The sequence below is a fragment of the Tiliqua scincoides genome, chromosome 1 (genome assembly GCF_035046505.1).
Source record: "Tiliqua scincoides isolate rTilSci1 chromosome 1, rTilSci1.hap2, whole genome shotgun sequence".
Classification (NCBI taxonomy): Eukaryota; Metazoa; Chordata; class Lepidosauria; order Squamata; family Scincidae; genus Tiliqua; species Tiliqua scincoides.
Window position 1 is genome coordinate 17586628 of NC_089821.1, and position 13416 is coordinate 17600043.

Consider the following 13416-nt stretch of genomic DNA (forward strand, 5'->3'; position numbering starts at 1 on the left):
TGGTTTTGTGCACTGGTTTTAAGGGCTCACTCACTTCTAGCTTGTCCACTGTTGATTTTTTTTTTTAAGGAAGCAGATTAGGCAACTGGTAGAAGTGTGTGTTGCAGAACCCAAAAAACATCTTAAGGTGTAAATTGGTGCCATGTGTTTAATCCATTATCATTGGCTTCCCTCTGTGTCTGGTTGGAATAAACAATTCTGAGCTTGCTTCTTGAGAAATTGCCACTGTAAGTCATTGGTGTCCTCATTCTTCTAGAATAGGTCACATGGAGGGAAGAGAAGAGAGTTTTAGCCCCGGTAGCGAGCACAGCTGGCGCAGCAGAAACTGGAGTAATACTCATTATTGCAGAGCTGGGCCTGTAAGATCAGGTCACAGTTGGCAAGGTGTGGCTGGTCAACACACTCCCTGCTTGGGTCCACAGGGAGGGGTGCAGGTGCTGTGGAGCAGGAGATGGGATGAAGTGGTTAGAGAACACAGTTCATGAACAGGCCATTTCACCAAACATCATAAGAACACGTCTGAAGGGTCATAAATTATAATATAGCCAGTTAGCTGAAGCTAGGCAGTTGTAGGTTTGGTTTGTGCATAGATAGCAGCCAGGGAACCCCATGAAAGCTGCCTTGTTCCAAGATGGAAGAAAGAAAGGATATAAATTATCCTTTATCCAGTAATTAACTAGGACCCTCCTGGATAAGGCCCATCTTGGATAGCATCCTGTTTTCCACCTGTTGCCTCTACAGTTCTTGAAAAGTTGAAGGCTACTGAATAGAGCACATGTCTGATGCATGCTTCCTCAAAAGTAAGTAGTTTATTCTGAGGCAGCTCAGATCCTGTGGTCCCTCCTTTCTTATGTCATCAGGACCACAGTAGGGTTTGAGCCCTTCCCCAATCCCCTGTAAATTTCCAAACTTCCTCTTGCCTGTCTGCTTGCCTCTTGCATGGCACCAGCATGCAGCTTTGACAGGAGGAAGGTCTCTTCTCACCAGGAAACCTTCATTTATGGGCATGTCTGCTTTGCAGCTGGAGCAGCTTAGGGGGGGGGCACAGAAGAGATCTTCCTCCATTCTACTGCTTCCAGAGCAGTAAAGAATAAACATATGAAGTAGCAGACAGGAGAAGGGCAGCAAGAACTTTACTTCGGCAGCTCAGGTTAAAGTCCAAGCATAAGAACTTATCTGGTCCTAGTGCTTGCCTTGTACTTAGGATAAGGTTGTTTTCTGGCTCAGCACTATGAATTTCAGCATAAGACATTTTGGAGATATTTCTAGTTCCATATAAGCCATAACGGCTTCACCCCAGACTTCGCAGTGTGTGCTGGGGTCTTCAGAGATCACAAATATGTAAAAAAATAAGCTATCAATCTTAATGTTTGGTAAGTTTCATGCTGAACATTTTGTTACAGCTTTTCTTTTTGTTACTTTGGAGAGAAGACATATTTGTAGTTTGCAAGATGAAATCCTGAACCACTAGAGGCCAAGTGCTTGATGGAGAATGATGACCAAACACACACCCACCTTCTGGCCTCTTCCTGATCACTTTCAGTTCTGTATTGGCACTGACAGAGTTAGTGCCACTGTAGGCATTGCAGGTGTAGGATCCTTCATCACTTGGCTGCACACTGTTTATGAGCAGGCTTCCATCCTGAGTTGTCCTCATGTGATGGCCATCAGTTGTCACTGGAACCCCATTCCTGAGCAGAAAGAAAGTACTTTGGGGGAGGACTGTAACCATGTTAAGAAAACCACAACTTCTAAGCAACATTCGCAAACTGGCCATAGAGAAGAAAGGTAGCCCAATTTGCCAGTCTACTGGACAAGATTTGTGATCACTTGTTGTTAATGCTTCAGGGGCACTGACGATGCTTATTCTAGTAGAGAAAAGTAAATACAGTGACTTGATTTTACCTTGACCACCTTATATTCACGTTGTCACCTATCACAATGCACCAGAGCTGGGCATTCTCCCCCTCTGACACAGAATGGCTGGACAGGAGGCCAGTGATTCTTAGTTCCCCTGATACAAAAAGAGGGAAAAAGATCAGTACCAGGAAGGCCCTGCTGGAACAAGATGCTGAAAGGATTTCCTCAGAAATGATGCCCAAGGTTGGCCTCTCTTGTTGCACACTGCAGTATTGTGGAGTGCGGGAAAGGGCTCTCAAAGCCACTTCCACAGTAGGACCCTTTATCCAGTGATGTTATGATATAACCATCAACCTATAGTGAATGATTCTCTTTTCATAGACTTCCTCTAGCAACAAAAATATCAACTCTGTTGAGTCTTGCTGCGAAAGGGTCACACAGTTAATTCAGTAACAGGAGTAGCTCTCGTCAAAACCACCTTCTGCTGCTCATCTGAATCCATCTCTACTACAACCACACAGTCATACCCTCCCCCCACCCCCAAAAAAAGGTCTGGGAATTTTGTGCTGAGTGGTCCTTCCCTGTAAGAGCTACAGTCCCATGATCTTTGAAAGGAGGGTGAGAAGTCTTTTTATTTTAAACTGCAGCCCTGCCTATAGCATTAAATGTTGGTACTTGGTGGCCTTACTGATGAAACTGACTTGCTCTGATTTACATATACAGCCATCTATGTAGGTGGTTGCTTGTAACAGAACATAAGAGAGGGCTGTGTGAGCAGCTGAGTTTGGAGGATTTTCTTAACATTGCAACTCCTTTTTCTTTCCTCCAATCATTGTTGAAATAACTTGAACATAGGAATCCACTCAAACAATTCCCCCCCCCACCTGGACTCACTGCATGTGCAAATCAGTACTCCGCAACTTCCATTGACTTGATGCTTGGTTTGCAGAACCTTCTTCCCTCTCCCAGCAAGTTCACTCTGGCATCCCCTTATTATCAAACCAAGGACTGCCCCCTTAGTACCTTTAGGTCTGAGCTGGATACTTCTCTGATCCTGGTCCCGACCATTGGAAGCAATGCAGGTATAAATGCCAGCATCTTCAGCACTGAGACGGCCGATTACCAAGGCACCCTCAGGCTGCGGTCTGTATCTAGGAACCAACACCAAAATTTGTCATGACTTCTGTGGGAGAACAGATGAAAGGCTGTTCTCATTTATTGAGAAGTTAACTGCTCGTTAAGTCTGACTGCAATTGTCCTTCATATGCCCTCCCAATTTCACACATGCATTGAAAACATGACTTCTTGTTATGGCATGTCATCACCCTTGTCTGACTGCCATGGCTAAAGTCAGTGCAAAAGAGTATCGGCCTCTCTTCAAGCTCATCCCTGCTGAATATCTTGTAGGTTGCTGGTGAATTCAGACCCTTTTCTGTGGTGCTGATGTGTGGCTCTGCTGTCAAATGACCATTTAATGACTTAAGAATCAGTCCCTGATTTGTTCACCAAAACAGGTTGTTTTGTAGGTTGGAGTTTAAAATAGTTAGTCACATCCTTGTGTGGGTTTGATAACTGACTGGACATCCACCAAAATTGAGCATTGGGAGGGTTAGGACAGACAAAAGAAAGTATTTCTTTACTCAGCATGTGATCAGTCTGTGGAACTCCTTGTCACAGGATGTGGTGATGTTATCTTGCCTGGATGCCTTTAAAAGGGGATTGGACAAGTTTCCAGGAAAAATCCATTTTCCTGGAAAAATCCATTTTTCCATTATGGCTTACAAGCCATGATGTGTATGTGCAACCTCCTGATTTTAGAAATGGGCTATGTCAGAATGCCAGATGCAAGGGAGGGCACCAGGATGCAGGTCTCTTGTTATCTGGTGTGCTCCCTGGGGCATTTGGTGGGCTGCTGTGAGATACAGGAAGCTGGACTAGATGGGCCTATGGCCTGATCCAGTGGGGCTGTTCTTATGTTCTTATGGCTAACCAAAAATAGCCTGAATAAGTCATTAATGGTGTTGGGGCAGGAGGAAAGCAGGAAACAAGCCTGCACAGCATAAGGGAGGTTGTCGAGTCATTACTGCCTCTTCTTGCTGCCCTTTCTCACATTTATGTTTGAAGATGTAACGTCTGCCCAAAAGTGGCAGTGAAGATAGTTGAGCGATAGTGATGGTGAAGGTGTATCTCTGGGATGGCGAAACAGACAAATGGTGGTAAGAAAAGTGAGGCTGCAACAAGGAAGAGTGTGTGATAAGGAGGAAAGGAGCAAGAGAGAGGAGGTACTGTAATTTAGAAATCTGAGTCAAGAGCAGCAATTTTCAACCACTGTGCTGCAACACATCGGTGTGCTGCAAGTGGTCTACAGGAGTGTGTGAGAGTTTGGGGGTCATTTATCAATAGGGCCGATGGGGAATATAAGCCCCAACCACCAGCATGATATCCTTGTCAATTGTAAAAAAAAAAAAAAACTGATGGTGAGCCTTGACAATTTTAGCCCCTTGTCAGTGTGCCATGAGATGAAAAATATTGAAAATTACTGCTATAGAGAGATGGGAACAGAAAAAGTATGACAACTGTGTGATTAGGATGCAGACTCCTGGCATACAGACAGAAAAGAGGCGTTCACAAATAACTTATTTAAAAAGACACCATCGTAAAATTGTGACTAAAATTCTCTGAGGGTTAGTGTAATGACTGAGCTTCTTTGAGTTAGTAAAAATGACCCTTCAGGTGGTTTCTGTTGTGCATCCCTGACGAAGAAGCAGTACATCACAGCTGCAGCTTACCTGGGCGAGGAAATGGGCTGTCCGTCCTTCTGCCAGTCGATGGTTAGTGAAGGTGATGCCTCTACACGACAAGACAATCTGACTCGCTCACCAATGTTGGCATCAACCACAGAGGGCTCATTTTTATACATTTTTAACCTACAAAACAGAGGCATATGGTCTCAAAATAAGAACATACATAAGAACAACTCCACTGGATCAGGCCATACGCCCATCTAGTCCAGCTCCCTGTATCTCACGGCGGCCCACCAAATGCCCCAGGGAGCACAGCAGATAACAAGAGACCCGCATCCTGGTGCCCTCCCTTGCATCTGACATAGCCCATTTCATCTGACATAGCCCAAAATCAGGAGGTTGTACATGCACATCATGGCTTGTAACCCGTAATGGATTTTTCCTCCAGAAATTGTCCAATCCCCTTTTAAAGGCGTCCAGGCCAGACGCCATCACCACAACCTGTGGCAAGGAGTTCCACAGACCAACCACACGCTGAGTAAAGAAATATTTTCTTTTGTCTGTTCTAACTCTCCCAGCACTCAATTTTAGTGGATGTCCCCTGGTTCTGGTGTTACGCGAGAGTGTAAAGAGCATTTCTCTATCCACTCTGTCCATCCCCTGCATAATTTTGTATGTCTTAATCATGTCCCCCCTCAGGTGCCTCTTTTCTAGGCTGAAGAGGCTGCTATATAAAATAGCAGCTATATTGCAGCTTTGTACAGTATTTTAAATCTACATTAATGTGACAGAATGCTTTCTCTTGCCCTGTCCTCTGAAGTGCAACTGTGCACTGAGTCTGCAGTGGTTCCACATCATCATAAGTGGATTACTTCAGGGGCTTTGTTTCGACCAATGTGCAGCTTCTGACATAACACTTTACAAAGTGTAGCCTTGTGTAAGCATCTTTCCTAAGTGTTCATTTGGCCACAGGCCTAGAGCATGCCTCTTGCTGCAAGAATCCCATCTAATCAAATGTTCTTTTAAGTGCTGTTCTTAGAGACTGCCTGGCTCTATTTAATATGTTCTTTTAAAAAAAAAAAAAAAGGCTAGAGACATTTCAACAAAATGTCACAGTTTTATCATGTTGCTATTCGGGGACCTCCACTAGCTACCTGCCTCCCCAGCACATACATAGGGTGCAGCTGGGGTTCACTCAGGCAAATCAATGGTGAGTAACTTCAAGGCTTACTAGAAAATACTGAAGATTCCTATGTCTCCCGTTTCGCTCTCAAGCTCTCTGATTAGTACATATGAATGAATCTTGGATTCTCCATTTTTCCAAGGGTAGCAGCTGAGAGAGGGAGGTGATTGATTGGATTGGAAGAGGGAACCAAGTTTCTCACACCCTCTGGGGGTGGGCATAGATAGTAGATTCCAGCTCCCGATAAGTACTGCTGCAGTCAACATCACCACTCACTGCCTCAGTGAGTTCCCGAGTGCAAGCAGTGGTAAATAATCTCTTCATGTGCAAAAGGACCTGCCACACCCACCATCATTGGCATGAGATGCATGGACAGAAAATGAAGGAGGAGAGCTAAAAGTAGAGACTCTTTCCATGCTTCAACCTTGCTAAGCTCACTGCAAGCCTTACTCCCTACTAGGCACAACAGAACTTTTCAACTATTATATTCAACTATTCACAACACAACAGAACTTTTCAACTATTATATATGTGCTTTTCAACAAGTAGGAGCTCTCTCAGAGGCTGTGATCACCCCTGCCTATACAAAATATGGAATACTAGGCTGTTTCACTTATACTCTGGTGGTCTCTTAGCTTCTGAACAGGTCATTGCTGAATTGTGCACTCTACCCAAGAGCATCATAACAGTACTATTTAATAGCCCAGACCTGAGCTTCTTAGCAACCACTGGAGCAGCGGTGCTAAAGTGGCTACTGCTGTATCCAGCGGACACCAGGAAGCCCCAAGCTGTGCAATGGGGCTTCTCTACCCTGGCTATTTTACTGGCGCAGACTTGAGATACAGAGTTCAGGACCCCAAGGAGCAGAGCTCCACCAGTTCCCCCCTTTCCCACCCCAATTCCTCCCTGCTGCCCTGCCCTTCCCCACTTCCCCTGCCTTTACCATTGGCCAGCTCTCCTCATGGCACTGAGGCTCAGCACCAACTGGTGCTGGCCCAGTGACTGCAGCCCCTCCTCCCCGAATGCTGCAGATGTGCCTTAGGACACTTTTGTGACACCTAGTGCTGGCACTGAAAAGCTTTAGGACTGGGCCCTAAATCATCTGCATTTAGAGCCTTGATTTTAGCTTGGGTGGTGGGGGAAGGGAGAGGTGGGCCAACTCTTGCAAATTATGGTTTTATTTTTAGAATTACATACTTTTTGCCTTCTTCAGAAATGCTGCTCTGATGGCTACCACCTTCCAATCAGTCACTTTTCCACCAAACTGCTGAAAGTCCATGCCTGACTCTGGGAAGGGCACCAGGATGCAGGTTGTGTCTTGTGTACTCCCTGAAGAATTTGGTAGGCCACTGTGAGATACAGGAAGCTGGACTAGATGGGCCTTTGGCCTGAACCAGCTGGGCTCTTCTTATGAGCTAGATACACTATATGATGCAACTAGTTGCCCCACCACTGCCTTCTGGGAAACAGTTTTGTTCTCTAACAAGCCCACAGTGTTTACAATACTTCAAGTGTGGAGGACAGGAGGATGTTAGCATTACCTGTATGTGGTATGAGGATGTGCAGAAGAGATAAGTGACTGTCCCGTATTAACTCCTGTACCAAATACTCTGTGTTGTCGATTCTGACCATGAATAAGCTGGTGTCTGGTTTCCTGTGCAGGTCCAGGGATTTCTAGAGAGAGAAACAATTCTGAAAAACATTGTACTTTGTGGAGAGCGGGTTTAAGCTAGTGCAAATCATAACCAGCAAATCTCTGCCTGCTTCCTCTGAAAATATTCAAGTGACTTGTACCCCCAGGTGTCATTTAAAAATTCAAGGCATCTAGGAAATGCATGTGCAGTTAAATTAAACAAATATAGCCCCCAGATCTTGAAATTTACATTCTAAACTCTCCCAGGCCTTGTTCCCAGCACGCTGCTGTGCAAGTCATGGCTGTCCAGTCTCAGTGCAATATTTGAGCAGCTAAGCCAATGAGGGACTGACACACCACTGCCTATTAAGTGTCACTGCAGAGAGAGCAGAAATAGAAGTTGCAGGTAAGGGTAGGAAGAGCAAGAACAATGGAACAGGCTGGATGACAGTGCTGTGTACATAGTAAACCAATCTCTCTCATTGCTAGTGGGAAAGAAAATACTGTACCTATCTGGAAACTGTGATTGTTCCTGGGCCACAATGTACCTAATAATACACTATGATTGTTTGTTTGCAAGGATAATTGTAAGCATGCACACCACTAAAGCGCTATACCAGGAGAGGCCAAACTGTGGCTTGTGAGTGACATGAAGCTCTTTGATATATAAATGTGTGGCTTTCAGAAATACATTGGCTGAACTCCTTTTTTGCATCACAATTAATATAATAGGTAAACAAAACATTTTCAAGCTATATAGTTTACCAGCTATAAACTGAGATGTAACTGGCTTTAAAAAAGAGTTTGTGCACGATGAATAAATATATTTAAGAATTCAAATGCTTCTTAAATATTGCAAGTTTGGCCACACCTGATCTATACACTGCTCCATTTACAATGAATTGCAATTGCCAGGTCACTTCACCAAAGCCAACATCGCTGTTGTGATTATGACAAACGTTTTCTGGGATATTGCCAGAGAGAAGGGTCTGTTGGTTAGACTAAATGAAAACATAACAAGCTGAACTTTGTCTTATGCCTGTGTTGATTCTGGACAGAAGAGATAAGAGTTAGCTCAGGTCATAAGCGGGAAGTAATGAATGACCTTTGATCCTCAGCTGAATCTGTCTGCGTTCAGTTCTCCCGTTTGAAATTATGCACATGTAGGTCCCAGCATCCTCAGCCCTCAGCTGGCTGATCACCAAGGAACTGTCTGACTGATAGGTATGCCTGCAGGGAGAAACAAGAGTACCATCACATATTGCAGACTGGCTAGCATCTAATTTCCAAACTACAGGCTGTGATAAAGTTAGCTTGGCCTAAGGCTTTTCTTTTTACGGTGGGGGGGGGGCATCCAAAACATAAAAATACCCTAGTTGGGTGGTCCTTCTGCACCTTGTCTCTGCCACAGTTCCACAATTCCAAATGCATGCCCCTCATGCACTATTTTTAAACTTTAAAAAACCCCACATATATTGGCTTTCAGTTGAAGCTTTCTTTCTAATTAAAATGGGGGGATTAAAATCTGATACACAGCAGTGGCAAAGTGTTAAAGCCCCCCCCCCCCGCCAAGATTTGCAACATCATTTCAAGTGCTCTTCCTAGTACTGTTGTAAAAAGAGAAACCCCAGGCTAAACTAACACATTTACTGTTAATATGCAGTTTGCTCCTAAGCGCCTTCAAGTGTACTGTTGCCATCAGATGCATGTTAATTATAATTTATTGGCGTGAAAGTATGTGAGACAAGCCTGATGGAATCGTAAAAAATGGAGTAGGAGAATGCCGGAGCAAGCAAAAATACAGAAATGTATTCAAAATGTTCTATATACAGCTACACATTTGTCTCCGTTTTGCTCCCACTGCCTAGAATGACTTTGAAGGAGAGGGGCTGCTTGCACACCCTGGTGAGGCTCCCTGCAATACTTGGTGCTTTGCACCCCCTCAAGCTATGCCACTGTCTACGGGCATTCACCAAAATTAATGTAATCGTAATTTAAAGCCTTTTTTTAAGGTTAAGAATTTTAATTCAATGGGCTATATTCTCCCCCAAACCACCTGGATAGTATAGATGGACAGGAGGGGGCCTAAAGTGGTGGAGCCAGGATTAGACTCAGCCCAGCACTCCATGATGCTCTCTTCAGGATTCCAAATGCTGCCCCTACTTACTTGGCAATGTGCCTGCCTCAGTCCTCTCCCTGGGCTTGAAAAGGAAGAAAGGGATGGAGAAGAGAAAGCATGGAGGAAAGAAGATAGTGTGGTGATTAGAGCATTTCTAATGTGCAGTCACCCACTCTCCACACTTCCTCTTCTGCTCCATTCCGAGGATGAGGAGCAGCAGCAAAGGCAATTGAGAGGACTGAGGTGTACAGTACCCTACCAATCAGTTGCCTGAGACAATAGCCTCAGTTGACCTCATGGATGGACCAGCCTTGGGTCAGGCTCACCTGACAGATGACACTGGCCGCCCATCTTTCTGCCATTCAACTCTGGAGAAAGGGGAACTTCCTGCCTTGCAAAGAAGACGAATACTCTGTCCCAAGCCTGCCTCCACTGCGGAAGACTCTGATCCATCCAAGACAACCCTGAAAGACACAAAGTTCCCCCCCCCAAGTTTTTATCTCCAAGTTGCACAATCTTTATGGTTGCCTTAAAAGATCTCACAGCTGCAGGAAATAAGAAAGCATCTTTAACATTTGTCAACATATTATCTGCAAAGACAATGAAGTCTTGAGTAACTTATCTGACAGTTTGCCCAGCTTTATGGATTTAAGTCAATGTAGGTACATAAGAACATAAGAACAGCCCCACTGGATCAGGCCATAGGCCCATCTAGTCCAGCTTCCTGTAACTCACAGCGGCCCACCAAATGCCCCAGGGAGCACACCAGATCACAAGAGACCTGCAAGGCTTCCTGGGAATTGTAGTTAAGAACATAAGAACAGCCCCACTGGATCAGGCCATAGGCCCATCTAGTCCAGCTTCCTGTATCTCACAGCGGCCCACCAAATGCCCCAGGGAACACACCAGATCACAAGAGACCTGCAAGGCTTCCTGGGAATTGTAGTTAAGAACATAAGAACAGCCTCACTGGATCAGGCCATAGGCCCATCTAGTCCAGCTTCCTGTATCTCACAGCGGCCCACCAAATGCCCCAGGGAGCACACCAGTTAACAAGAGACCTGCATCCTTGTGCCCACCCTTGCATCTGGCATTCTGACATAACCCATTTCCAAAATCAGGAGGTTGCACATACACATCATGGCCTGTACCCCATAATGGATTTTTCCTCCAGAAACTTGTCCAATCCCCTTTTAAAGGCGTCTAGGCTAGACGCCAGCACCACATCCTGTGGCAAGGAGTTCCACAGACCGACCACACGCTGAGTAAAGAAATATTTTCTTTTGTCTGTCCTAACCCGCCCAACACTCAATTGTTGTTGAATTGTTGTTCAAACTGACCCAAGAAAACTTTGAGGTTAGCCACAAGTTTAGAGGACACAACTGTCCAGCATCTTTGGAGTTCAAAGATTTCTGCACAGGACTAGGGAACAATTCCAGTGGCTAAAGGCCTGTTCTTACGTTCATAATATAGTCATGTTTCCTTGTGTAATCAATGGGAACGCTAACACAAATGTCTCCTGATGTCTTCTCAGCTTTACTCCTTTCCCTTTTTGCCTGACTTGTGCCTCTTTTGAAGGACCAGGGCAACCACACTCTGCTACAAGTGCACCTCTGCCCCACTTGTGGTGGGGTCAGGCCAGGCAAAGCAGTGTCATGCAATCTCCACGACAATGGAGGCAACTGCCATTCATCCTTATGAACTGCTACCACTGGTTGAAAAAACACAAGATATAAAGACATATGCCTGGTTCCTTAAGAACAGAAAAGCAAGTCTTGGTAGTGAGTAGCTACAATCCAATGGGGAATACTACTGTGGCGAGCTTATAGCAGGCTCTTTGGTTGATAAATAGCAAGAAGTTCTCAAGTTGCAGAAGACAGCCCCTGTGTAGGACAGCATACTAATTCAAAAATATTACCTGTTCAGAGAACGCTGGAAGGGTGGGGCTTGCTGCCCAAATCCATTCACTATTGATGCATCTGCTCCAGACTGTCTTCCCCATCCTTCAGCCTCACGATGAACTGTATGACCATCGACAGTCAGCCGCCTCTCCGAGTGTCCAGAGACCACTGTTTCCCCCAACCTGCGCAGGTAGTTTTCTGGATCTACTCTCCTTTCCCCTTGAGCTACTGAGTGCTGAGAGACCTGCTGCCGGTTCTCAAGCGTACCAGTACCTTGCTCAGACTCTGGTTGTCCGTCTGTAACCACAGTTCTTCCCCAGCCCCTCTCCCTGTGATGCAGCGCTGAGTGAGTTTCTGAGCCATCCTGTGTATGGAAATCACCATGCCTTCCTCCTCCCCCATGGGCGTGACTGATGGTGCCTCTTGCAGAGTGCTGTTGTTGCCATTCCTGTACATTTCCCTCTCGCAAGTGAGAACTAGAGTGGATGTCAGGATCTGCACCATGGTGGGGATGCCTCACATTGCTTCTTTCTGCTGACCCATGGCACACTCTCATGCATTCCTCTTCTGAAGCAAAGTTGTTCTTATTACCATGGCAACCCCCATACCAAAATCGGTTGCACTTCCCCACATCAGCTACAAAGTACCAGCGAGTTGTCCAGTCAGTACAGGAGCCATGGGCACTGGGTAGCAGACAGTTGACAGGATAAGCTAACAGCAAATGTCAGAAGAGAAGCAGATCCAGATTTAGTACAAATACAAGTGTTCTGAAAATACAAGTTTTCTTTCATTACTGGCCCCCTTTAATTGCTATCAATACTGTGCTTTCCAGACTTCCTCTTGTTCCTTTTACCTTTACACCAAGTAGAAGGCATCGATTCTTTGACATTTCTCCTTCTCTTTTTTCACCCTGAACTGAAGATTGCTAATTGAGAGGATATCCACACTCCAAATTCATCTTCCTACTATTCAGAGAAACCTGGGAAGTATACTAACCCAGGGGTAGGGCTTTCAAATGGAGAATTCTGAGCAATGTCTCCAAACTATGCATCTCAGGATTCTTTGGGGCTGTCACAATTAAACACTTTTATAAAACAGATACAACTGCACAGTAATCATTATGTTGTCCAATAGGATATTGCCCAATCCATAATGGCCTGTATTTAAAAAAATAAATAAATGAGAACTAGTTTTAGAGCAAGGGTCTGCAAACTTTCAGCTGCCAGGGCCACATTGCTCTGTTTTGCTCACAGAGGGGGCTACAGTGAGTTGATCAGATGATAATATATACAGTTAGTACATAACTAAGAATTTTCACAACGGGGGAAAAATATTTGCAACATTTGCAGCTGCCAGAAGTGGTTCCTGCCTCTTTCTTTCACAGGTGGGCTCTCACTGAGACGGACCTAACCTAGCAGTCACTTCATCCAGGAGAGTACAAAAGTGCATGGTGATGGGAGAGGGTGTGAGGAGAAGAGAAAGGAGTGGGAGGAAGAGGAAGAGGAAGAGGAAGGAGTGGGAGGAAAATTATAATGATGCAGGGGTCAGCAGACCAGTCAAAATGTGATGGTGGACCAGATTTTTTTAGATCCCTATTTTTAGAGTCTGGTTAGATATTGCATCAAAGGCTTGACTGTTGTCCTGTTTATTTGGTTCAATCAGTATGAAATAGCATTGGCCATAAAGGCAGACATTGTACTCAGAACGTTGTATGTGAGAGATACTTCTGAGTTGGCCATGTGCCCTTGCTGCTGGCTTACAAAAGCCAAGTGGAAGAAACTGGCTGGAATGGAACTGCAGCTTGAAAAAGGCAGACAGGGTGATAGATGGCTTTGCATCTATGATCATTTGGTCCCTGCTGCCACTGTTCAACCTGATTTCCCCTTTCTGAGTAACTGCACTTGGCAGTCATGAGTTCTTCAGGGTGGCTGAACAGGAATCATCCAAGAATAGACACGCACCAGTGATGCCTTCTC

The 13416-nt window shown here is 45.1% G+C and overlaps 1 protein-coding gene across 1 annotated transcript in view; it reads right to left on the reverse strand.

The window, feature by feature from the left end:
* Positions 1-267: 267 nt before the first annotated feature.
* Positions 268-13416, reverse strand: part of PAPLN (papilin, proteoglycan like sulfated glycoprotein) — a 48828-nt gene continuing 35679 nt past the window's right edge. The window contains exons 19-27 of the mRNA XM_066622980.1: positions 11458-12151; positions 9866-10003; positions 8526-8650; positions 7329-7461; positions 4650-4787; positions 2884-3011; positions 1906-2014; positions 1516-1691; positions 268-437 (exon numbers count right to left, since the gene is read on the reverse strand). Of these exons, the coding sequence (XP_066479077.1) occupies positions 289-437; positions 1516-1691; positions 1906-2014; positions 2884-3011; positions 4650-4787; positions 7329-7461; positions 8526-8650; positions 9866-10003; positions 11458-12151 (1790 nt within the window). The 3' untranslated portion in view covers positions 268-288. The remainder of the gene's footprint in view (positions 438-1515; positions 1692-1905; positions 2015-2883; positions 3012-4649; positions 4788-7328; positions 7462-8525; positions 8651-9865; positions 10004-11457; positions 12152-13416) is intronic.